The 25,638-nt window shown below is 36.5% G+C and overlaps 1 protein-coding gene across 2 annotated transcripts in view; it reads right to left on the bottom strand.

Annotated features, from left to right (window-relative positions):
- PDHX (pyruvate dehydrogenase complex component X) overlaps positions 1–25,638 on the bottom strand; it is an 89,063-nt gene that overhangs the window by 55,951 nt on the left and 7,474 nt on the right. For both annotated transcript variants that reach the window (XM_074272905.1, XM_074272904.1), the window contains exons 2-3: positions 19,020–19,100; positions 10,034–10,134 (exon numbers count right to left, since the gene is read on the bottom strand). In XM_074272905.1, the coding sequence (XP_074129006.1) occupies positions 10,034–10,134; positions 19,020–19,100 (182 nt within the window). The remainder of the gene's footprint in view (positions 1–10,033; positions 10,135–19,019; positions 19,101–25,638) is intronic.

Below are 25,638 nucleotides of genomic sequence, written 5' to 3'. Positions count from 1 at the left end.
TTCATACAAAGTAAAACTGGAAAAGAAACAGTTATATATTTTAAAATCTTAGAACCTATTTTTAACTAATTAAAAATTCAGAGTGGGGTTAATTAGCATTTTATGATGCTAATAATTTCAAACCTAATAATTCCCACTGACAATCACACTTCCTAACTTGTATCTTACACTATAAAATTGTTCTAACATTCCTACTTCTGCAAAGTATGCTAAGTTTTTTTGGTTTTTTATAGTGACTTAAGTTGTGGCAAATTCAAGTCTATTATTGTTTTCAGTCATAATGACTAATTACTTATTCATGAATTAAAACTTTTTTTAAGTCAAAAAAGTACACCATCACCTAATAAAGTTAAATTTGAACCAAAAAACTGAAATAGGAAGTCCAAACAAAGGTAACTTTTTTCAAATTTGAATTAGGAATAAGGTCAATTAAAACAAAACATCCAACTGGATCAAAAACATTTCTTTTTAACTGTTCAATGGATCAAAATGGATAGTTCTTTGAATACATATGTATTCTCTATAATAAATAACATTCTCTGAATATAAAAATTCTGTGAAACTAAATAAAGTGAAACTAAATGACCTTACCAATTCCTTTCTTAAGACACAAATAAGAACAGATATATTTCTCTTAAAATTAATTTTCCCCTCAATTTTCTCCTAAATAGAAATGATGCCCTATAAAGATTAGGCATTAATTTCTAGAAACTTCCTCTGTAACCCCATTAGAAAAACATAATTTACAGAAATAATTACCCAAAGTATCATCACAGAATTGCATTTTCAAAACACAGTAATAAAGTCAGTGTGACTCTATGCATCGTATCACATTTAGGAAGAATAAAAAGAAACCACTATCAATCCTATAAAGAAAATGCTAATGAGGACATCATTGCTGCAATATTGGCTCATAGCATAAGGGTTACAGAATTTTGTTTTATTTTATTTTTTCAAAACAAATCTGCAAGTAAATTCAGAGCTGTGGATCTGCCTCTGGGTACAGTTTTAATTTCTTCCTAGAGATTTTGTCATCGTATTATATGTATTTTTAATAATCTCCCACATAATCATTACCGCCTCATTCACTCCTACTAAATGAGGAAATCATGGACTTTGATGACTAAGAACACCTAATCTCAACTGGGCGCTCCATGAAGTCAGGCAAAGGTACAATCACTGCTTAAATGATTTGCTATTGCCTTCACAGCATCTATTTCACATCTTGTCTCTTCTCGAGCCTCTTTGGCACTCCCTCATGCCACCTTCATGGAAGAGGAGGTGGCTACACAATGTACACAATGCATTAGTGCCCCAGTTTCCCCACACCCCCTCCACCATTCATTATCTTCTCCCATAATGATCGTTTTTTGAAGCCTCATCTTTTCTAATCTCTCTAGAGCACTTGGAAGTGGGGGGAGAATAGAAGCAATCAGGGGTAGGTGACTTGCCCAGGGTCATGAAGATTAAATGTCTGAGGCCAGATTTGAACTCTTGTCCTCCTGACTCCAGGGCCGATGCTCCCTCCGTCCCACCTAGCTTCCCCTCTCTAGAGCACTTCGACATTGTGATAGCTCTCCTGCACACGCTTCCTTCTTCTCCAAGCCCCTCCTGGCTCTCCCTCATTTCTCAGGGTCCTTTCCTGGAGTCCATCTCTGCCCTTCACTTGAAGCATGGATGTCCTCCAAGACCCTGGCCTAGCTATGCTGTTTCACTTTGTCACTATCAGCTCCCAGCTCTCCTCTCTGGAGATAATGGTCTGCAAGTCCATCCCTCATTTCTTGCTGAGCAAATCACCTATTTCCACCTTCTTCTTGGAAAAGTGTTAGCCTTTTCATAGGAAATTTGGGTTCAAGCCTATTTTCCAACTTACCATCTCTTACTCTGAGTGTTTCACCATTAAGTTCCGTTTTCTAATCTCTACAATGGGGTTAGTACCTGTCAGCTGTACTTGAAAGGAATTTTGTGAGGTTCAGATGACAGAGAGCTCGCAAGTGCTAGCCAGGAGTACTCTGGAGAAACGGCTTCATTAAGGTCAGAGGGGTTCACAATCTGATTTGTTTAAAATAACTGCATATCCAAACAGTGCTACCCTTTAAGACTTTTAAATTATAGAAGAGTTCCAATCTACTTTAGTGGATACTCCATATTAAGTAGATCATGGATCACTGAAGTGCTGCTGTCTTGTAGGGACTCTACTTATCCCCTCTTGGACCTTGATTACATTACCAACGGCTGCTTAAACCCATTTTTTTAAGAGTCCTTAATCCAATTTCCTTTGATGATCCAGACACCACCTTTCATAAGAAGAGGGAGACCACCTGCAGAACCCTCAGAGAGACTCCTCTCTTAATGTCCATCCCCATTCCCTCCCCCTACCTAACCATCCCAGAACAAGAAAGGGCACTACTCTACCTCTTATCCCTTGTCCCACCCTCTTTGCTGATCTTCTTAGATGATTATCTCCTTTATCTCTACAGACACACTCCCTTGAAATGAACTTACAAGCTCCACTTCAACCCCTGGCCCATAAGCCCAACTTCAAACTTTCATACTTCTGGTGAAGATACCTGCCAATCAGCTGGGCACCTAACTTTAGAGCTGCCTGATTTTTTCCTTTCTTTCACCACTCATATTCTTCAGTCACTGCCTAAGTTCTCCACGTGCTCCCTTCTTTATCTCCTGCCACAAGCTCCTTCCTCCTCTTCTCACCTAGACTTATCTTTAATTCCCTCTCCAATTCACAGTTGAGAGAAATCTCACTAATGACCTTTTCTTACCATATCTCTCTTCAAAATCCTTGAGTGGTTTCCCAATGTCTACTAAATATAGCAAAAAGCAGGTACAAAATTCTTACTTAACATTTCAGTGTAGTTAATTGACATTTTAACTTCACATTTAAGGCCCCATAAAATCTGACTCTTACCTACTTGCCCAAAGAAGCTGTGGCAAATGATGATCTCTGGAGGAGACAGACTCAGTCAGATTCTCTGCAAGTCAGGGGTCCCCTCAGAAACAGGTCTTTTTCTCTCATGAAGCTTTCCACACTCCCAGTAAATAGTAATTTCTGCCTCTTCAAATTCATGGCAGCATTTTGTCTAGATCTCTCCTCTAAGCTTGTCACATTCTCCCTTAGGCCACCATTACTGGTGAAGATACCTTTCACCCACCATTAGATTTGAGGCTCTTTGACAGGAGGAACTGTATTGGCTCTGGATCTTGTACACAGGCAGTGAACGCTGATCATATAACATACAGAATAATGACATTCTTAAAGAATGACTTACACTTTAAATTGGCCTTCGTTGAAAGAAAATTAAAAGAAATTATAAGATTACCTACCTAACAAATTACTTATTCTAGCTATTTTGCTAATGGTAGATTCTAATTACATTTTCTGGTTCTTAGTAAAACAGAGTAAACATACTTATATTTCTAATTAAAGCAAGAAATTGCAAGAATATGTATGAAAAAATTAATATTCTAAAACAAATGAAAATAAAATAACTTTTCCATTTAAAATTAAATGCATATTTTTTAAAAATTGAGGCCATGATTCTAGTCATGAACAGTACCTTTGAAAATATCCTATTTTTTTTTCCTTCCCTTTCTATCAAAATTACATTCTACATTTCATTATCACAAAAGCATGTAGAAAAATAACACAAAATCCTATTTTTGTACGTAGTTTTAACCAAGGCAAGGAAGTGGCTGTTACAGTCTGCTAAAAATAGTTCAAAACTGGTCTCTCAATTGTTTCAATCTTTTCACAGCATTAGGGAACAAGATGAAGTAGGCACCATCTTCCTGCAGCCATTCTTGGCAATTCAAAGTACAATACCAAGCAGTTAGGTAAAAATGCTGCCAATTCAGAAAGACTTTTATGTGCAAATAAGGCAACATTTCAGACTAGACATGGTCATTTATTTTCACCGTACATGAGGAAAATCAAAATCAAAGAGTATTTAATTTTATTAGCAACATTTAAACAATTTATCAGTAGTCTCCACTGTTTCAGAGGAGATTCAGCCCCCAAACCAGAAAACCCTTATAGGCAATAAGGTCCTCTAGATACTCCTGCTTTCAGAAGAAACTGGGTTGATTGTATCAAGGCCTAAAACATGACAAACCCTACAAAAACCTGTAATCTCTGTAAAAAACATAGCTAAATTATATGAACAGGAAAAGCCAAGGCTCATACCCATATTTTTCTGGTTTACTTCTATAGTGGCAAGACTTCAAATAAAAGAATCTCAGAAGACTTGAAATCAGAGATCACTTCAAGAACTATGAAGAATCATACAGCTAGCAGACACCCATCGGCAATAGCTGCAGGCCTATTACAACCATGAAACTACAAAGGAAAAGCAGGTAACCCAGGAACAAGAAAGATGGGCTGCACTGTAGCCACCTGTCAGGAGGCACACTGAAAGGATGGGGGGAAGAGCGGGTCCCACAGAACGGGCAGATGTGCAAGGACGAGTGAGCTGCAGCTCTGGAGAGAGAGCCCACATCAACCTATTCATAATTCCTGGTCTGAAACCCAAGGTCACCCCAATCTGGGAGTGGCTGCTGTCACCTGGGGAGATGGGAAACGTATTAAAGTGTAAAGGCTGGCCAAAAACAAGTCATGATGAAGACCATTCAAGGGAAGACAATGTCCCAGGGACATGCTATGAGAATCACAGGACATCAGAGCTAGAAAAAAACCTTCCTGGACACCTGACAGGTCCAAACCCTTCATTATCTAGAAGAAAAGAGACAAGGCTCTAAAGTAGGTCAGTGGAATAAACATGGAGGAAATTTAGTTACCACCGGGCAATTATATAAAGACTAAGGATAATCGTAATAAATGACAGCTTAGTTGCAAAGAGTCCTAATTCAAGACATAAAGACACAAAATGGAGACTTACCAGGGAGCCATGAGCTTGGGTGATTTGAGGACAACAATATACCACAAGCTGATGTTTGTGATATAGTGTGGTTATTAAAAATGCTGACATGCTGGTTGGATTCAAGAAATGGTAATAAAACACAAACCCTAGAATTCATCTTTCTGCCATATGTCAGAGCCATTTGGAAATCTATATTTTAAAAAGAGATTTAGAAAAAGAAAATATCAGTAGTTTCAAACTTTTCCAAGAACAAGGACCTTTTTGATATACATACATTTGGAAAAATATATGCGTGTTTATGAAGGCTATACATATTTTTTTTAATCTCACAAATATGAGATTTTTTACTCTCCAGCATATTTATTATATGGTCACTCATATAGTTCCTTAAGAGCTAAACAAAACCAAAATGACAATGCACAGAGCCCATATGGAGATGTAACTGAGAAGTTACAAAGGATCCACAGCTCATTCACTGGGAACCAGTATGGAAAACATTAAAAAAAAAAAAAAATCTACCATAATAAGATTTGTTAACTCAGTGACATCTACATTCATTCTTCTGGTACAGACAACAATCTATCCAAGTCCATATGATGTGGGAACAATAATGTCCAGTAAGACTGAAAAGACAGACATGGTTGTGAAGAGCTTTAATAACTAAACAGAGGAGTTTATATTTTTCCTACAAGCAATGGAAAGTAATGGAGTTGGACGAACGATGTGTCAAACTCTCAGAGAGGCACTCAAAGAAAATTACTTTGGCAGCAATGTACAGGATGGAATACAGGGAGACTTGAACCGGCTGTGGCAAGAACTTGGGTGAGCGCTGAGTTAAGGTGGTAGCTTTGAGTGTAGGAAAAACATTAGATACAGGAGACGATGTGAAGAGGGAGACAGCAAGATGCAGCACCTGAAGCTATGTGGGCTGAGGGCAAGTGAGGGGGTCCAGGATAATACCTGAAATGATTCTCCTAGCGGTAGTGGTGCCTCTTACAGAAAAGGGAAATGTGTAAGGCAGGAAGGAGTTATGGGGAGAGATGAGTTTAGTTTGGGGTCTATTGCATTTAAGATGTCTCCACCCCACCCAGTTTGAAATGCCCAACAGGCAAATGGTTATCAGGGCAGCAGAAACAGAAAAGAAAGACCAGAGGTACAACTGAGAGTCATAAAAAGGATAACTAAATTTAAGGAACTAATGAGATTACTGAAAGGGTAGGCAAGGAGAAAGGCCTGGAGAGAAGAAGAGGAATAGCCGAGGCAGTGGCAGAAGCTCAGTTTGTGGGGTGTCCCCTGTGCCAGGTGTGTAAGCAGATCAAGTATCTAAGTGTGAAAGAAACGAGGAGGAGCGCACCGCGGTACCCGGGTATGTGAAGGCTCTCTCACACGTGGCCCAGATGTGGCCAGAAAAGAGACAAGGCTCTAAAGTAGGTCAGTGGAATAAACATGGAGGAAGCAGTTGCCTCACCTAAAATTTAATTACCACCGGGCAATTATATAAAGACTAAGGATAATTGTAATAAATGACAGCTTAGTTGCAAAGAGCCATCAGCAGGATGGAAGTTAGTGAAAGTCAATGATTTCTGTCTGTTGACAAGCAATGCCCATTTTGGGGGTGGGGTCCACATTTTGTTTAATTTACATAAATCAAGATGGAGCTGTTTTGTTGACACTGTGTGCCCATCTCAATTTCACTCTAATTTCTCAGTGCTGAGTACGTTCAATAACATGGAGTTCCTGTCTGCCCAGACATAGTTCTACCACACTATATGTAATTCAGAAGGCAGCAAAAGGGGTACCTTTAGAAAAAGGGAGCCTGCCAAATGCTCCTGCAGAGTGATAGGGCACAATCCGTGGGAGTCAGGAAGAGCCAGATTCAAATCCTGCTGTAGGTATTTACTAGCTTTTGACCCCAAGACAAATTATTTCACCTGCTTGCCTCAGTTTCATCTGTGAAATGCAGATATAAGCATCTACTTCACAAGGTTGGTACAAGTTAAATGACATATGTGTAAAACACTTTGCAAACCTCAAAGCACTCTGTGAATGCGCTTTAGTGTTATTATTTAATATGCTTAATCCTCACCATTTCAGGGACTTTCTTGTTTTCATCTTGTAGATAAAAAGGAATGAGATATATGAACAATCTAGACAGCTTTATTTTTTTCATTTGTTAATTCCAATTAATATTTTCTATCTCCTGTTTTGCTCTCCAATCCCCATGGTATAGACACCGAACAACAAGGTGAATCTTTTTATTTTTTTTTTATTTTTTTATTTTATTTAGAATTTTTTTCCCACAGTATATATGCATGAGTAATTTTTAAAAATATTATCCCTTGTATTCATTTTTCCAAATTATCCCCCCCTCCCTACACTCCCTCTGCTTGATGACAGGCAATCTCATACATTTTACATATGTTACAATATAACCTAGATGCAATATATGTGTGTAAATACCATTTTCTTGTTGCACATTAAGTATTAGCTTCCGAAGGTATAAGTAACCTGGGTAGATAGACAGTAGTGCTAACAATTTACACTCATTTCCCAGTGTTCCTTCTCTGGGTGTAGTTATCTCTGTCCATCACTGATCAACTGGAAGTGAGTTGGCTCTTCTTTATGCAACAAGGTGAATCTTAACTTAGTTTGGAGAATCTCTTTAAATTCCTAACAAAATTCTACTTGATTATATAACTTTTCTCGATCTTAGTATTTGAAGTGATGCTTATAAATGATCTTAAAATAGGTTGCTTAACTATCTTAGTCTTCTTTTCAAGAAGATGGCAGTTTTAAAATTTGTATGCATATTTTGAAGAGTTAAGAGTCCAAGAATTTATCACCAGAAATTAAACTTCTCAATAGGTAGCTAAAGACATAATTAAATAATTGTACAGATAAAATTTGGGACCTGGGAGACATGGATAGATAGTGCTAGGATTTATAAAGAGTATAAGAATTTCCCTTCTCTAAAAGTTTCATCATGTTTTTCTCATCAAGTATTTCTTCCAGCCTTTCTTGAGAGCACAATTCTGATAAACTGATCACACTGGTCAAATCTGCCTAAAAGATTATTTCATGGACAACTCACACAAAGCAAGTGCTGACACAATGGTCAGAAGAAGCGACACAATACTCTCAAGGCCTCTCTGAAGAATTATAGAATCGATTGTGAGACACTGTCTGTCGGCATCAAAAAAGGCATCGTACTATCCTATGAGCAAAACAACAGCAATACCTCAAAAGAAGCATTCAGACTGTGCCCAACCTGTGGTAGAGACTTCCGAGCTTATAAGTGTCTGATCAGCCAGTCACACACACCGTACATCAAGGTACATAGTGATTTCATTACTTGGTCTTCCTTCAGCATGAAGGACAACCACCACCAATCAATTTGAAAAAATCTCTTATTAACGGCATTTATACAGAAGCCATTCTGCATACAAACAGCCTTTTAATCCCTTGCTACTGGTACATTAGATACTTTAAATAATGGAATAACCCTTAAAACCTGTACCTCTCCTATATATTACTGTCCCAATTACACAGCACCCATCTGGATCATTAAACAGGCCATTACTACTGTCTAAGCACCTTTAAAAACATCTATAATGGAAAACCTTTCAATTCCATCAGGATTATTTTAAAAAGAGAAATAAAAATACTTCAGTTTCTATGGAATACAACACAGTTCTTAAGCACAATGGGGACATGAACTCAACGTGGAAAATTTCTGCTTTATTTATAATAAGTTAATGCAAGGGCATATGACATACAAACCCAAATTAATATATAACTTTAAAAATCATCCATATACATATGGATACATGCATATATACACATACACACATGTGCAGACACATACATGTATCTGCATACTTCAATAAACCTGTGATCTCATCAAAATACTCGAAGGAAAATTATGTACAATCCTTTAAAGATAATTTAAAGATATTTATTCAATTATCTATATCTAAAGATAATTTATTTTAATGGAATTATTGAACATATACATCTTGATATGTTTACAATTTTTGTAGTTTCATTACATTAAATATATTTCCATGAAGAAGCATACTAGATACAAAAATGTATGTATGTATGCATATTTCTATGTATTTGAATCCCAAGTAAAGCTAAATAGTGCTTACTATGTGCTAGGCATAGTGACACACATACACATATACACCCTCCCCCCCACCTACCCAGAAAATGTTCAAGTGGGATTTTCTCTTCTAATTGGGGGCGGGCATTAAAATAAATCCGCACTTGCTGCAATTTCAATGATGGCAAGTGAAAAGAGAAGTCAGTTTGTGGTTTTAATCTTGCCACACACTAGCTATAGAAGGAAAACTCAAATAGAGATAATAAATAACTTTATAGAAATAATAAGGCAAAGAGTCACAAATTTTACCCAAATACAAGCAACTAAGAACTTTGGATATTGCAGCGATGACTTTAAAAAGGGAGAAAAACAGGAGTAGGGAAGCTTTTGGGGGGAGTTAAGTCATGGAGGAAGTGCAGAGACTGTCCTCCCCTAACTTCTCACCAAGGTTGGAAGTTAAGTGATTCAAAGGCTCGATTTCCTGTTGATTGGCAGAGGGGTTTTGATTTGCTCCACTTTTGACAGGATTCAATTTGTACCCAGTGATCTGATACTAAATTTAGCACAATGCAGTTCAGAACTCCTGAGCTCAAGATTCTCAATCTGTCCCAAATCTAGCATTATATGCCCAACAGAAAATATTAATGCTAGTCCACTGCCAAAATAGTCGATTATTGTCTCAAAATTTTATTTTTTGATACCTTCATTTAAATTTTCTATAATACGCAGTAGCTTTATGTCTTTGGTTTTTAGGCAAACACTGAACTTCATTCCAGCATAATTTTAAAATAATAAAATATAAATAAAATATAAAATAAAAATAATAAAAAATAAGACTAAAACAAAAGCTTGAAGTTTCTCATTAATAATAAACTTCTCAACGATTAGAACCTAAAAATCTGCATTATTTGCACAACATAAATATAGCTAAGACATGTGAATGTGCATTTATACTATACATTTTTAAAGTATTTTAAATGATAAATTAAGCAAAAGAATTATAAAAGTTCTGTACCTACAAATGACAACTTACCACTATTTTAGCCAAAATACCATCTTCTCCTGAATCCAAGGTTACCACAGCCTTGTCTGTTTCAATTTCACACAAGGCATCTCCAGCACTCACTGTTTCACCTAGAAAACAAGGGGCAGGGTTTGTTTGAGAGGTTTTTCAAGCTCTTAAGATATATGTAGGGCACTGGCCCTGAAACCAGGAGGACCCGAGTTCAAATCTGACCTCAGACACTTAATACTCCCTAGCTGTGTGAGCCGGGGCAAATCACTGAACCCCAATTGCCTCACCAAAAAAACAACAACAAAAAAACAAAACCCGAATAAAACCTAAGATATCTTTTTGAGTATGCAAATAGATGACAAATGGGTATATCCTTAGAACAAGATCAAGCATGCTATCCAATTTTCTTCAAGCAGAACAAAAAATGCTCCAAAATTCATAGGAAATGCCAATGGAAAGATATGACAAATTTAGAAATCTATTTGGCAAAAATAACAATTTCATAGAGGTATTGGTTTTCTTCGTAATCATATATTAATAAAATGTATTTATGCTTTCTAAAACATTTCTCAGAGAAGGCTGTTCAAGGGGTCCATTAAGTTGAAGATAGTATTTATTCTTCCCTTTGAAGGAAAAGAGTGATTCCAAGAAGTGAAAGAGTGGATTCCAGCATTAGGAATATCCTGTGAAAAGGTTCCAAAGCAGAAAATGGGATGCCAGGTGTTAAAACAGCAACAAAGCCAACTTGGCTGGCAGGACTAATGCAGAAGGCTAAAAATGGAGGCTGAAATCACCCTCCAAACATGGAAAAGTGGAGGTACCTAGCAATAGCAGAGAAGCAAGCACGTCATGGTGTGGAGGACGGACTAGAGTAGAGAGAGACTGGAGATAAGCAGACCAGTTAGAAGGTGGTTCTAAGTCAAGAGCAGAAGCGAGGGGGTCTCAACAAAGGGTGATGTAAGTGAGCAGAAAGGATATGGATGTGAATTAATCATCGGGGAGAATCAAGAAGACTTGGTAATGGAAGGGGAAGGAAAATGAGATGTCAAGGATGACGGCAAAACTGTGGTACTGGTAACAGAGATGATGATGATGAAACCCTTGACAGAAGGAATTTAAGATCATAAGAGAAGTGAGTTTTGGCACAAATCTATTTGAGTTCAGTTTTTATTTAGTGAGTTCGATTCTCTGAGACATGCAATTAAAAATGTCCAGCAGGAGTCATTTGTACACGTGTGTATACTTATACAGTGAGTGTGTCTATGTGTATAAAACATAACTTTATTATCTACAAAGGATGTTTAAAATCAAGAAAATTTGTTTTTAACCTCAGACTGTTTTCAAAATTACAAAATATCTGAAGTAACTATAGTCTCAGAGCACATACACTCATATCTAGTTGTTTTGTTTTAGTAAGGGACACAAATTTCAAATGGGAAGGATTTTAACCCCTCTTTAAATCCAGAGATGTGGGGTGGAAACTTTTGATATAAAAAGCCACATGATAAAGGGAAGATGAGATCCAAGGACACCTGAAAAGAGGATCTTTCTTCCCCAAAGTTTCTCAACCTGACACCTTACCATTTTAGGATCCTGGGCACATACATTACTTTCCATCTGTGTCTCTCAAGTTCTTCATCGGCAAAATGAAGTAGAGCAGAGCACTGAGCTCTTGTCCTAATCTCAAAGTCTATGATTCTATTCACTAAATTTTAAAGATATCATTTTTTTTGAAAATGGGAGCATTATTCCCATGAGAGAAGAGAGGTCTCAGTGTTCAAGGACAGTGAACCCATCTGTCAAATTTTCATTCACTTTTCATTTTATCAAAACAAAAGCCTAAGTATTGATGGCAAGCACACTTCTTTCTGCACAACAGTAGTTAGCCTTCAGAATAACACTGATGACCCCTGTTGGCCTTATCAAAAATTCTTATAAACATTTCAACTCTGATCTTTTTTTCCTCTGAAAAACTGTCTTTTTTATTACTGTTTATTGGATAAATTCTGAAATCAAAAACAGCTCACAATATTTAAGCCTTAGATCTTTGAGAAATTATCATTGCAATCCTTAAAAGTTGCTTTAAAATTGTTTGTTTGCTGCATGTATTTCTTCTGCTTATATCTGGTTAACATAGTTATTCCTCAGTTTACTAATTACTATATCAATATTCTCATATAAATCACCCAGGATCGATCTGTAAAAAGACTCCAATTGTGGCCATTGTACTATCATAAGTGAAAAGAATCTAACGCCACAAGAAACACTGAAAAATCTGGTCCATTTCTTGTATATTCCTTATTCTTGCAACTTCACCTACAGAAATTCTTCAGCTTTTATGATAGTGGTGGTGAGCTTGGGGATGTGGATCTCCTGCCTAGATTTCTGAAAAATAATTATTACAAATGACTAATAAAACATGTTAAGAAAATATACTAATATAAGAAATCACTATTTCTTAGGGTAAATTCAAAAAAAATTCTTTTTAAAAATCTCAATAATAATTCAATGCAAAGTATAACCATCTTCTCAAATGAAGAAGAAAAAATAGGTAAACAGTGTGTGTATGTTCTCATCTAAGAGAATTGCTGGGGACTTGTGGGAAGTTGATTAACTCACCTGGGATTATTGTTATTATGCATCAGAAGCAAAATTTGAACACAGAATCTAGTTCTCTAATCATTAGGCATTACTGCTTCTTGGATCGCTTTTTAAAGAGCTTAAGTTCTTCTAATACAGATTAAAATTAATTTACCCTCTAATGAATACTTTAGTGAATGCACACTGAAATCAAAAGGGGATTTCCTTTATAGAGACAAGAAGCCCATGCCTTCTCCCCCAGTCTGATTATTGTATGTGCTCTTCTGACCTCCTAAGAGGATCTTCTCAACAAAGAGATGTCTTGTCTAGTTACTTTAATATTTCACAGACATAAGCGCAATACTTGGACTCTCCAACTGTTGCTCTTGCTATGAAATTGGCCCCTCTTCTGGTCACAATGTCCATGGTAAAGCCTACCAACCCACAAGCCTACCATGTAACTTTTTAACCATCTTTCTGGTCAGAGGTTCTTAACAAAGGGGTCCATGAGTTTATTTTTTCCCCTAAAGTTTTGATAACTATATATAAATATACTCTTATTTTATGCATTTTAAATAAGATTCTGAGCAGGGGTCTATCCAAACATTTTACCAGATCAGCCATGAGAGGTCCAGAACGGAACTAAGATTAGAAACTTCTGCTTTTAGGTAATCTGCAATCTTGATACTTTGGATACTTTGGTTATAACCACCATCCACAATTTGCACAATATGGACAAATTGCAGCCATATCTGTAATAATCACTGTGAAAAGATTATCATCACTAAAATGATAATTTCTTAAAAATACAAAACCCTAAAGCATGAGAACAGCAATCAAAGTCAAGACGAGGTTATTAAACTGCTACAAACATAGATCTATCCTGAATTTGTCAATGGGGTATCTCAACTGTTCACATTATTGTGTCAATAACAAGGATTTTCTCAACAGAAAGTCAGATATATCATAGAATGGATTCTCAAATGTTTCATCTTGGAGAAATGTCTTTTTGCCATTGGAAACGAGAAAAAAAATTGTAAAAATCACTCAACAGAACGAATATTTTGCTGTCATTTTTTCCCTTGTAAAAATGGGACAAATGACCATTTTAATGACAATAAAAAATTATCCTGAAGACTTCTGCTGTTCTCATATCTCAAATATGTAGAAATATAGGATTGAACTCTCAGAATAGTTCAAAATTATGCTACAATCTTTGGATGCTCTGCTGTTTTTCAGTCATCTCCAATTCTTTGTGGTCCCATTGGGGTTTTCTTGTCAAAAGACAAATTTATGTCTTAACTCATTTTGCAGTATTGATTTGTTCCACTATATGGAGAAATGAACTAAGTCCTCTTATGTTCCTTATAAAATTAGTCAGGATGGTTACCAAAATATAGCAAAATTAGGCAGTAAATATGCCTGCTACTCAAGGATTCATGCCTAGTCTTTTTTTTCCCCTTGTCTTTAAAAAGAAAACAAGAGAGCTATCTCACCTTATTTTAAAGGCAGCCAGATGGTACAAGGTACACAGCACTGTATTTGGAGTAAAAAAGGGAAATTTAAATCCCACCTCAGACATCTGATTAGCTGTGGGAACCTGGACAAGCCATTTAATCTCTGCCTCCAGTTTTTGTTTTGTTTTGTTTTTTGTTTTTTTAATGTAAAATAGAGATAATAAAGAGTACCAAGTACCAAGCTCACAAGATTGATGTGAGAACGAGATCTGTACTTTTCAAACCTTAAAGTGCTACATAAATTCTAACTTTTATTATTACTATTTATTATTTTAGAAACTCAAAAATTTCATAGCTAAAGATTCGAAATAATTTAGTTAAACTGCCTTTCATTTAACAAAGAACACTGTGATCACAAAAAGTAGTGACTCCTTTGATCAGATAACTAATGAGTCACAAGAAAAAAGAAAACCATTTTTAATGCCATTAGAGGCAGCTGGGTGGCCCAGTAGATGCAGAGTACTGGACCTGCAGTTAGGAAGACATCTTTCTAACTTCAAATCTGGTCTTAGATACTTGTTTAGACTTTCAGCCAGCACTTACTCCTGTTTGACCTCAGTTTTCTCACCTGTAAAGTGAGCTAGAGAAGGAAATGGCAAACACTCCAGTATTTCTGTCAAAAAAAATAAAAAAAAACCCTCAATGGAGTCAGGAAGAGCTGAACATGACTGAAATGAATAACAGCACCATCCCATAATACATTTTCAGTTTCTCTTTTATAAAGCCCTGATCTTCGTAGAAATGTGTACTTTTAATACATATCAAGTATATTTAATAAATATGAATGCATATTTTAATGTAATCCCTACCTATGAAAGTACCACCCTGGATACCTGAGAGCTAAAAGCATGACTCTGACAGGGAAAAGGGATTCCTACCACTCTAGACTATCAGCAAAATTTCTACCACTTGGTACCACTGCCTTAGAAGAGGGGAAGCTTTTTAAGAGTCACATTTAGGGGGGAAAAAAAAAGTACTAGCTATTAAGATATCTTTTAAAATTAACTGAGACAAAACAGTATACATCACACATGAAAATATATCAGGATTTTTATAGTATCATAGGATTTGGAACTGGAAGAGGCTTTGGAGATCACTTGGGCTACAATTCCCGGGTAAGGAAACACAACCCAAGAATGCACAAATAGTAATGAGCAGCAGAATTAGGAAATGGCCCCACTTCTCTCTACAATAAGAAGCCATCGGCCTTTCCATTATACCACACTGTCTGAGGCAGTGATAAATCTATAAAATTTTTAAAAATATTCTCCATGTAACTTATCATGTGACAGTGGATAAGAGGAGACAAATGTGAGTCCAAGGAATCTTCTTTGGCAATGTCTAATTAGGCCTGGAAATTTGATGAAATTAATCTTCTTACAATTATTCTTAAAAGACTCTTCTATGATTGAACCGTGACTTGAGAACTGAGAATAATACCAGGCCAGCACATCTAATACAGAAATAACCAGAGCTCTATAATTCATCAGAGATGAGAAACCTAGAAATAGAGTCTGAAAGAATAGATTATTTATGGAGGTAAAACTTTCTTAGAAACAAATTCCCAACAATATAATTGTTCCCAACAGCCAGTCCCTCAGATGCCTTAGAATCATAGCCTGGATCACTGGAAGGTTCCCTGAGGAGAGAGCTACCATGGTTGCCCTCCAGAAAATGTGATGACAGAGAGCAGTCTTCCAAGCACAGGAAGGGAAGGTCATTGGTTTCACCAGCTAGTGCCCTTCTAATGCTGTCAAATGATCTCTGGATATACTCAATCAGCAAAGATTTATTAAGCAACTGCCAAGACAAAAATCTACTAAGTGCAGGGATTTGGGGAAAAAAATGAAGAAAAAACCTACCCTCCAGAAACATTTTTTTTTTTAAATTGTAGTAAGTTTATTTATTTTTAATACACATTTCTTTATGAATCATGTTGGGAGGGAAAAAATCATTGGAAAGGAAAAAAAAAAAAAAAAAAACAGAAAGAAGTGAACATAGCATGTGTTGATTTATATTCAGTCTCCTTAGATCTTTTTCTGGATGCAGATGACATTCTCTGTCCAAAGTCCACTGGGATTCTTTCATAGTTGATCAGGCACATTCTTGCTGTTACTGTGTACAATGTTTTCCTGGTTTTGCTTGTTTCGCTCAGCATCAGTTTATGTAAATCTTTCCAGGCCTCCTTTAAGATCTCCTTGGGATACAGATCTAGTAATGGCACTGCTGAGTCAGAGGGTATGCACAATTTCATAGCCCTTTGGGCATACAGAAACTTACATTCTAAAACAAAAGTTAACACTGCTTATGTCATGGAACCCTTAAGCAATCTGCTGAAGCCGATACATGCCTCAGAGTTATGTTTTGAAATGCATAAAATAAAATGCTTAGGATTACAGAGTAAACCAAAAACAAGCTCACAGAACCCAATTGAGAACTTCTATTCTGAAAGGCAACATGTTGCCTGTTGGGATTCTTACAAGGTGTTAAGTCACTGGAATGAAGAGAGACAATAATTATCTAATTCAGAATGATTGATCCGACCCTACAAGGAGATGTTATGGTCCAGAACTTGAAACAAGGTACTAGAGTGGAATTGAGGAGACAATGATTAAATCTAATTTAGCATTGATTTAATCTTACAACAAATAATGGTTTCCTGGTGATATAATGATTGGTGTATACTCAGTGTGCACCATATAAGGAAGAAGCTCTCAGGGCCAGGGAGGACTTTGAGAAAACTTCTCAGGAGATTCAGAGTCAGATTCATTCTCACTTCAACCTTCGTGTTGGCTGGAGACATTCTGACAAGAGCTCTCAGGAACCAGAGAGAGAGATAGGCCTTTAAGAAAGCTAACTGGGCCCAGAAAAAGATTCAGGATTTTGAAGGACACAATAAAGGTTCTGGATTTTAACTCCTGGCTGCATTTTGGGATTATTGAACTAAACTGAAAGGAAGGCTGTCTCCAGGAGCTCTCCAAGAAATCTGCTCCAAGAGAATGATTACATTTTAGAGAAACAGAATATTACAGTTGCCTTTCTGTATATCAGTGATATACAAAGAGAATAAATAAATGCATAAAAATACAAAAATGATACAGTTGATAGGAGACACAAAGGCAAGGAGACCAAATGTGAGGTCACTGAAATCATCTAGGAAGGGTGACAAGGCCCTGAATCTCATACCATTAGACTAAGAGGGTAGAAAAGATGAAAACTGTTTTGAAAACAGGTACACAAAAGAACTGTTAGTAGAGTTTTGGACTAATCCAACCACTCTGAAAAACAATTTGGATTCATACTCAAAGGGCAAAAAAATGTAGCTTACCCTTTGACCCAGCAATACTACTACAAGGTGGAGATTCCAAAGAGATCTAAGAAAAAAGAAAAGGGACCTTCATGTACAATGTTTACGGTAACTTTTTTGGAAGCAAAGAACTGGAAATTGAGAGGATGTTCACTAATTAAGGAACAGCTAACAAGATGTGGTATATGACTGTGATAGAATATTAAGAAATACTGAGTAAGATAGTTTCTGGAAAGATCTCTATGAACTGATGTAAAATGAATGAGTAGAACCAGACAATCATTATGCATACAGTAACATCCTTATTTTAACTATGAAAAACTGTGAAAGACTCAGTTACTTTGAAGCCAACAATCCAAGAAAATTTTGAAGGATTCAAGGTGAAAATTGCTGTCCACCTCCTGAGAAAGAACTGACAAACTGAATGCAGATTGAAGCATATTTTCCCCACACTTTCTGTTTCTTGTTTTTTTCCATTTTACAATATGACTAATGTAGAACTACATTTTTTCAGACTTCATATGCTTAATGAGTATCATATTTCTGACTTTTTCAATGAGGGTGGGCAGGGCAGGATTTGAGAGAAAAGACATCAGAACTGAAGCTATTTTTTAAAATTTAACTTAATTTTTTATTTAAAAAAAAGTGGTAGTTATGTGAATGTTACATTGTATGAACAATTTACCTCGCTTCTGCTCACTTCCCTCTCTATCATACAAAATCCTCCCAGATTTCTCTGGTTTTCTTTTTTATCCTCTAAATTTCCTTTTCTCTTTTGGGAATGTTACTATCCTGCTAGTCTTCCTTGAGGACTAAGAGCACTTTTTTTATCTTTGTATTCTCAATTTCTAACACACAGCAAGTGCTTAAAAAATGTTGACAGAATAATTAAAGGCGACTGCTATCTAGCTTTCTAGTCTCATATCCTATACAATTCCCTTTCCTGAACTTTCTGTTCCCAAATGGGTACACCAAATATAATACTCTTTCAACCACCTTGGTGCCTCTGGCACCAATGTTTCCTCCTATCTACAAAGCCCTTTACCTCCCCCTTCCAGCCAAGCGTAGCTTCTGGGCTGCCTCCTTGAGAAATTTTCCCTGACTTCTTATGTTCATTTTCTCTCCCTATTGAAATGATTTTGTTTATTCTAGTTACTCATCTGGGTACCTTTTGTACCCTCCCAGTAATCAATGAGTAGGAATTGCTTTTCCTTTCTTTGTATTTCAGACACCTAGTTAGTGCTTTGCACAAAATAAACAGTTATTGTTTAAAATAACTGTTACAATGGGAATAAAAGGGTCAAAAGAAAAAAAAACTTGAAAATGAGAGTGAAAATTGTGTTTTATATCTTGAAACTAATGTCTAAAGTCAAAGAGTAAAAATAGAAACATGGTCTTAGGATATAATTTTTTTCTATTTAAGAAAAAAAAAAAAGACTAAAACAAGATGGGAAAGTTTTTCTTGGTCTTTTATAAGCTGACTAAATAACTCAAATTACCTCAGCTTAAATTATACCAACCATGACTGAAACTAATCATAAACCAAAAAAATCCAAAATGAAAATTCACACCCACTTCCCCTCCCCACACACTTACTTACCTTCCTTTTTCAACCATTTCACAATGTTTCCTTCTTCCATCGTAGGAGACAACGAAGGCATTAAAATTTTAATAGGATCAACTGAAATTAAAAAAAAAAAGGGGGGGGGAAATATTATTAACTAAATGTGTATGTCCTAGTACTTAAGATTCATATTTACATTTAATTTTCTCCCATCTCATGTTAAGGAACTTAGTTGAGAAAAGAGAACCTCTCAATTCTAGAGAGGAAAAAGAGTTGTCATTCTCATAACATTTAATTTTGAAATTAATAATGCTTAGAAAGGAACATAGACATAGAGCGACGCTTAAAAGTGAGAAAAGCTTAGGTTCACAACCAGGCTGAATGACAGTGGATAAGTTACTTAACCCTTAACTGCCCTCAGGCATCTCTCTAAAATGATAAAGAAGTAAAATTAGCATGTGTAGAGGATGTCAATGGAATGGACTCACCTTCAAGGGCCTCCCTCAATTTCTCCTGAAAAGAAAAGAATACCTAAATCCTGGGGCCATTTATCTTTTATCCTTGACATATGACCAAACTCATCTTTTCAGATTATACATTTCCCTGAAGATGATGCTTTAAAATCTTATTTTTTTGAGGTGATTCAAGGTAATTCCAATAGATTTGTGATGGGAAGTGCCATCAGCATCCAGAAAGAAAACTATGGAGATTAAATGTGGATCAAAGCATAGTATTATCACCTTTTTGTTGTTTGTTTTCCTGTCTCCCCCATCCCCCTTCTCATTTTTTTTTCCCTTTTGAAATTTTTCTTGTGCAGCATGACAGATATGGAAACACGTTTAGAAGAACTACACATGTTTTACCTATATTGAATTACCTGTTATTTTGAGGAGGGGAGAAAAATATGGAACACAAAGTTTTGAAAAGGTGATAATACATAAAAATTAAAAAAAAACAAAAAAAAAACTAAAACTAAATAATAAAATTTCTCGTTTTTTTATACATTACATTCTACTCAGACCAACTACATTCCTGTTTCAAGATCAAAGAGGAATCAGGGAAACTCTAAATTCCCAAAAGATAATCTACCTTGCTCTCCTTTGATTTAATTCTGGGCCCAACTTGTGCCTTCCTAGACTGTCTATCCCAGATATACAAATAGACTAATTCATTGTGGATGAGAAGGAAAAATTTCTCCTCAGCGAGTTTAAAATGGACCTTAAAATTCCTCATAGAATGATCAAGTATTGATCATACCATATTTTAAAAAAAGACCAGCATGACACCAAAGGTGGGTTTTTAAAAATTATTACTAACTTGAGCTATATATATATATAGATATATATATATAGATAGATAGATAGATATAGATAGATATATAGATATATATAGATATATATATAGATATAGTACAGTCGTGTGTAAAAATAGAAAGTCGCATGGTATATAGCAGGGGTTCTCAAAGTACAGCTGGTGGGCCAGATGGGGCCTGCCGGATTATGGCAAATGGGCTGAGGGGCGGAGACAGAGTGTGAGCTTTGGTTTTTACTACAGTTAGGCCCTCCCACAGTCTGAGGGACAGGGAACTGGCCTCCTATTTTAAAAGTTTGAGGACCACTGGGATATAGAGACTGGAGGAATCCAAAAGGACCTCACTGGGAGGCTGACTCGATGGATGGGCTGGGGGAAAATCCCTGAACCTGTTAGCTCAGTTTCACCATCTATATAATAAGAATAATGTACACATAATCCTAAGTATGAAGTTGCTAGAAAAAGGCATATGACAACTAGAAAACAGTGAATTAATATTTTGATGAATTAAAAACAAATGGCTCACAGTAAAATCCAGGCCATACCACATACTAACTGTTACAAGGCAAGAGACACTAAAATTTTGGGGGACCTCAGCACTCCCATATATAAAATCAAGTGGTTGAGTCTCATGACTTCTAAGATTACTTCCAGCTCTACTTCTGTGATGCTATGATCCTAATATGTGGTTAGGTTTTCTTGAAGACATTTCCCTTAAATCCAACTACTTTTCATCAGCATGCAAATATTCCACACATCTCTGTCGTCATTTCAGAAGTCCTTCATTCCTGGTTGAGGGAATATTTATTTCATGACCGATCTTGTCATTAACATCACAGATAATGAATGTGAGGGAGGCCACAAGCAGCAGAGCACACAGAAAAATCTAAGGATACAATGAGGCCCATTTCTGAAGAACCAATTCTCAGATGAGCTGTCAATTATCAACATTTATTCAACCATAATTTACTAAGTGCTGATTACAGTAGCAAGGACACAAAAACAAACACAACAGCCAAAGGATACTGCTGGCCCAGGGCTGAAAGAGAGCAGCTCTAAGGAAGGTGGAGAGCCCAGCCAGGATTCTGGGCTCCTCATGTAGACATTCCCAGCCATATGACCCACAGGGCCCTGCCACTCTGGTTTCCTTAGATGAGCAGCATTCCTCTATTAAAAAGTAAGCAGGGGCTGCCCAGCTTACCTGAATGTTTAGCACTGGGCCTACCACATGGTTAAAGTGTTTAACAAGTCCATTTGTAGCCATTCATTCATTCCATCCAAACACACTGATTTACTAGATAAGGAAACCAAAGATCAGGGAGTTGAAGGGTCTTGCATAAGATCACATAAGGATTAGAGGCTGGGTGCTCTACTCTAAACCCAGTGACTTTCCCCTAGCATCACACACAACCTGCCCTCACTGCTCCAGGAGCTTGTATTACACTAGAGTATGGGGCGGAGGGGACGTGGAATCAACATGCACATACATATTGTTGTATGTATACACCAAGCAGTCTGAGGGTCTCAATAAGGCAGAGATGTAGAAGGGGTATATTCCAGGCCTAGAGCACATCCTATGCAAGAACACTGACAAGGAGAGGATAGGTTACATATGGGAAACAGCAAGTCTGCCAGACAGCTCATAACTTATAAGGAAATGAAGGAAAGTAACATTCAATCTAAAAAAAAATACAAGCGGGAGCCAGAGAACAAAGCAGCTTTATCCTTCAGTCAAGAGGGAACAGCTGAATTTCTTAAACAGGTAGTGACAGTCAGCCCCAAGCTTTAAGAAAAGAGTATTAAAGAAGAAAGAAATGGGAAACAGAGGGAATAATTAGGAAGCCACTACAATAGTCCAAACAAGAAATGATGAGGGTCTGAATACAGAGAGTGGCCATCAATTCAGAGAGAGGGAACATGCAGGAAATACATCCTAGAGGGAAAAGTGACAGGTTTCACAATTCATTGTGGAGGGAGAGGGATTAGCTAAAGAAAATGTGAGGTTCCTAGGGGCTGGAAACATGATATAATCTTAAACAGGGAAATTAGGGAGAGGAGGTTTTGGGGGAAAAGAAAATCAAATCTGTTTTAGACATGATGAGTTTGAGGCATCCACAGTTCAGGTCAGACAGGAGATAGAGAACTAGGACCCTGCAAGACCCAGGCACAGGGGTGAGTGAAGGACGATGATCCACTGAAAGGGAAAACTGAGGTCTAGACTCTCATCTGACAAATGGCAATCAGAATCAGAATCCAGTAGATAAGACTGCAAATTTGGTAGAAAGATTGTTTCTGTTAATTTTTTAAACTAAGATTGTCGCTATCACATCCAGTTTATGCCAAATATGTTCAAAGTAGAAGCCCTCAACACATATATCTCTCAAATAATTGTGTTTCATCTGCTGACAATGTATACTTAATGTTTCTGTCTCAGTAACAATCTCTCACCTAAAATGTTCCTTTTTCCATTACTGTTGACATTGAGAACTATATTGAGACCTTTAATTTACTACTGTTGAGTATAGAGCTTTCAATTGAACCATTCGTCAGTCCCAAATAATTTTCACTTTTATTTGACAAAAAAAGAGCATAACCATTCCTCATGTGACCATCCTTCATGGATGAATTGAAATTGCTTCTCTGAATTTGCCAGCAATGAAGATTTTAAATCCCATAATAGATCATCATTGTCCTCTCTTTAAAATTGACGAGTGACAGAATTCAAAGCAAGGAATTGGAAAGACTACCTTCTGATAAATTACACGAGGTTTTTTTTTTTAATATATATTTAGTAAAATTGCCCAGAGAAAACACATCTAACATATCTCAAAATTACAGTGCCAGCAAAAAGTAATCTGTTAACTCTAATAAGTCTCTCATCAGAACTCATTTTTTTTCCCAATTGGCTGATTATACAAAATGCCTTTGCCAAAATATGTTTTTCTAATATGAAAATTATGTAACCCTTGTATTAGCATTCAGTCCAAATGCAATATACACTATTAATTTCTCTCCCTTAAATAAACCATATTCAGAGGATATGAACTTTTCAGGCATCCCTAGAGTTTAAACAGTACCAATATTATTTGATTTCATTATTCAAAATAAAATTTAGTCCCTTTTCTCCACTCCATTAAACAATACTTTTTAGCTCTTTCTTGCTTAATTGTCACTGCTAAATATGGCACCAATTAAATCTACTAATTGTTCCTGTTCAAATTCAGTGGTTGTGGGAGAGATGTGTTTTCTCCCTCCCAATAGAACTAGATATATTTTCAATTCTAATCCATACAAAGTTGGAGTATGAGCAAAATGTAAGGCTTTTCATCATCATCATCATCATTTTAAGTGTTTGCCTCTTATCACAGCAAGAGAGATGGAACTGGCTTTAAAGCGATCAAAAGATGTATAAAAATTTCTTTTAAAGTTGAGCATAACATACTTAATTTTGTGGGCTCATGCATATAGAAAACCGTTGCTGTCACTAATAAGGTTCAATAGAGAAGACACGAAAGCCAGCGGAGCTGCCAAAGCAATCTTCTGTACTATTCAACAGAGGGCCACGTAGGACGGGCAACAAATGAAGTCTGCTGTGAACGCGTCTGTGCTGCTGCTGCATCTGCCATAATGCTATAAGTATAAGCCATAAGTCAAAGGCTGAATAGCCATGGAGTTTTACAGCAGCTTTTGGGGACACTTCCTACATTCTTTCCAAAAGCAATTTGTGAATTTCTAAAATGAGAGTTTCCAGTAAGTTTCAAATAAAACACTCAAATTTCATTTTCCCTAAAATGGATTTCTGTCCCCCAGACAATTAAACACTCCAGGCCTAGCGGCTGTTTCACATCTCTAATGATACTAAGGGGTTTCAAGACTAAAAAAGATTTCTATATGAACAACCTGTTAAAGTACAAATCCAAAACAAAGTCAGTAGTTAATATGAAGCAGATCTAAGCTTCATTACTCTGACTAATGTAATTAAGGAAATTCAGTGGTTGACATATGGTATTGCTTGTGTTTTATACTTAAGCCTGAGTTTCTCAACTATAATCCAAGAACACAAGAGCCATGAAATGAAGACAGGCCAATGCAGAAGTAAATTACCAAAGCTTTTTTCAGCTTAGCTCCTATCTTACCATTAACTTGCATCTTCTATAATCATTATGGGAGAGATGCAGCTCATTTAATTATCTACCTTCAACACAAGAACATATTAAATAAAATTGAATTGTTAAAAACAGCAAAAATAAACCATTTCTGCCATCTGCAGGCTAGCTGAAAAAAAGCAGAAGTAAATGGAAATTTCTAAAGCAATGTTTTAAGAGCACAGATTCCTAAAACTTAAAAATGCTGAGTTCCTAAGAAAAGGCAAATGGTTAACTTCTTAAGAAAACAATAGTTCATTTTTTAAAATGTAAGTCTTGTCTGTTCTAAAAATTGTCTTAAAGCAGTATTCAGGGTTTTCATGTACCAAATAAGAATGTTCTGACAGTTTAACTTAAGAGTTTATTAGAAAAGACTTATTCTGAAATTCAAGAGCTTCAGATATAGAATAAAGGATGGCTATCATTTATGTTTCTTAAATGGGCCTGAAACCACTGTTTTTAACAAGTTGCTAGTTCTACATCAATCCCACAGAATAGATCTACAGCATTTTTGAGATGAAAGAAAACCTGGGAATTTCAGTCCAATCAACCCATTTTAGAGATGGAAAAACTGAAGCAAAGTAAAGTTATTTGCCTAAGGCTGGAGTATCTATTTCTGATATCCAGAGCCCCTCCCAGTCTGTACCACTGCAGGAGAAAAGGAAGAATTGAAGAAAAAGGGAAAACAGTAAGAAGGCAGAAGAGAAGGAGCAAAAGGAAGTAAGCAAGGAGTGGGAGGTGTGTGACAATTTCTTTAAATATCAGAAGGAAGTCAATGCTATTCTGTGTCCCCAAAGCTTAGTCCTGAGCTTGTTTGTTTGTTTGTTTGTTTTTTAATCAATAAATACTGGTTGATGATAAAAATGAAAAAAAAAATTGGAATTTCCTCAGCATAACAGCTGCATCCATATAGTGCTTTAATGTGTGTAAGGTGTTTTACATCTATTATTTGATTTACTCCTCCTAATTCTGTGAAGGATTATCATGGTGACCCTTATACAGATGAGGAAAGGAAGGCTGAAAGAGGGTTACTGACTTGCTCAGGATCTAAAACAGGATTCCCGGACCCAAGGACAGCTTGCAGGGGAGGAGATAGTTCCCAAGTCCGGGAAGATAAGCCCAAGGTAGACCAAACTTTCAAGCACTGTCTTAATTCTATGGAAAAGCCTTCCCCATCCCAATCCACAGTTTATCTTCAG

Source organism: Sminthopsis crassicaudata, chromosome 6 (genome assembly GCF_048593235.1).
Source record: "Sminthopsis crassicaudata isolate SCR6 chromosome 6, ASM4859323v1, whole genome shotgun sequence".
Lineage (NCBI taxonomy): Eukaryota > Metazoa > Chordata > Mammalia > Dasyuromorphia > Dasyuridae > Sminthopsis > Sminthopsis crassicaudata.
This window is presented reverse-complemented; position numbering and strand designations above follow the sequence as displayed.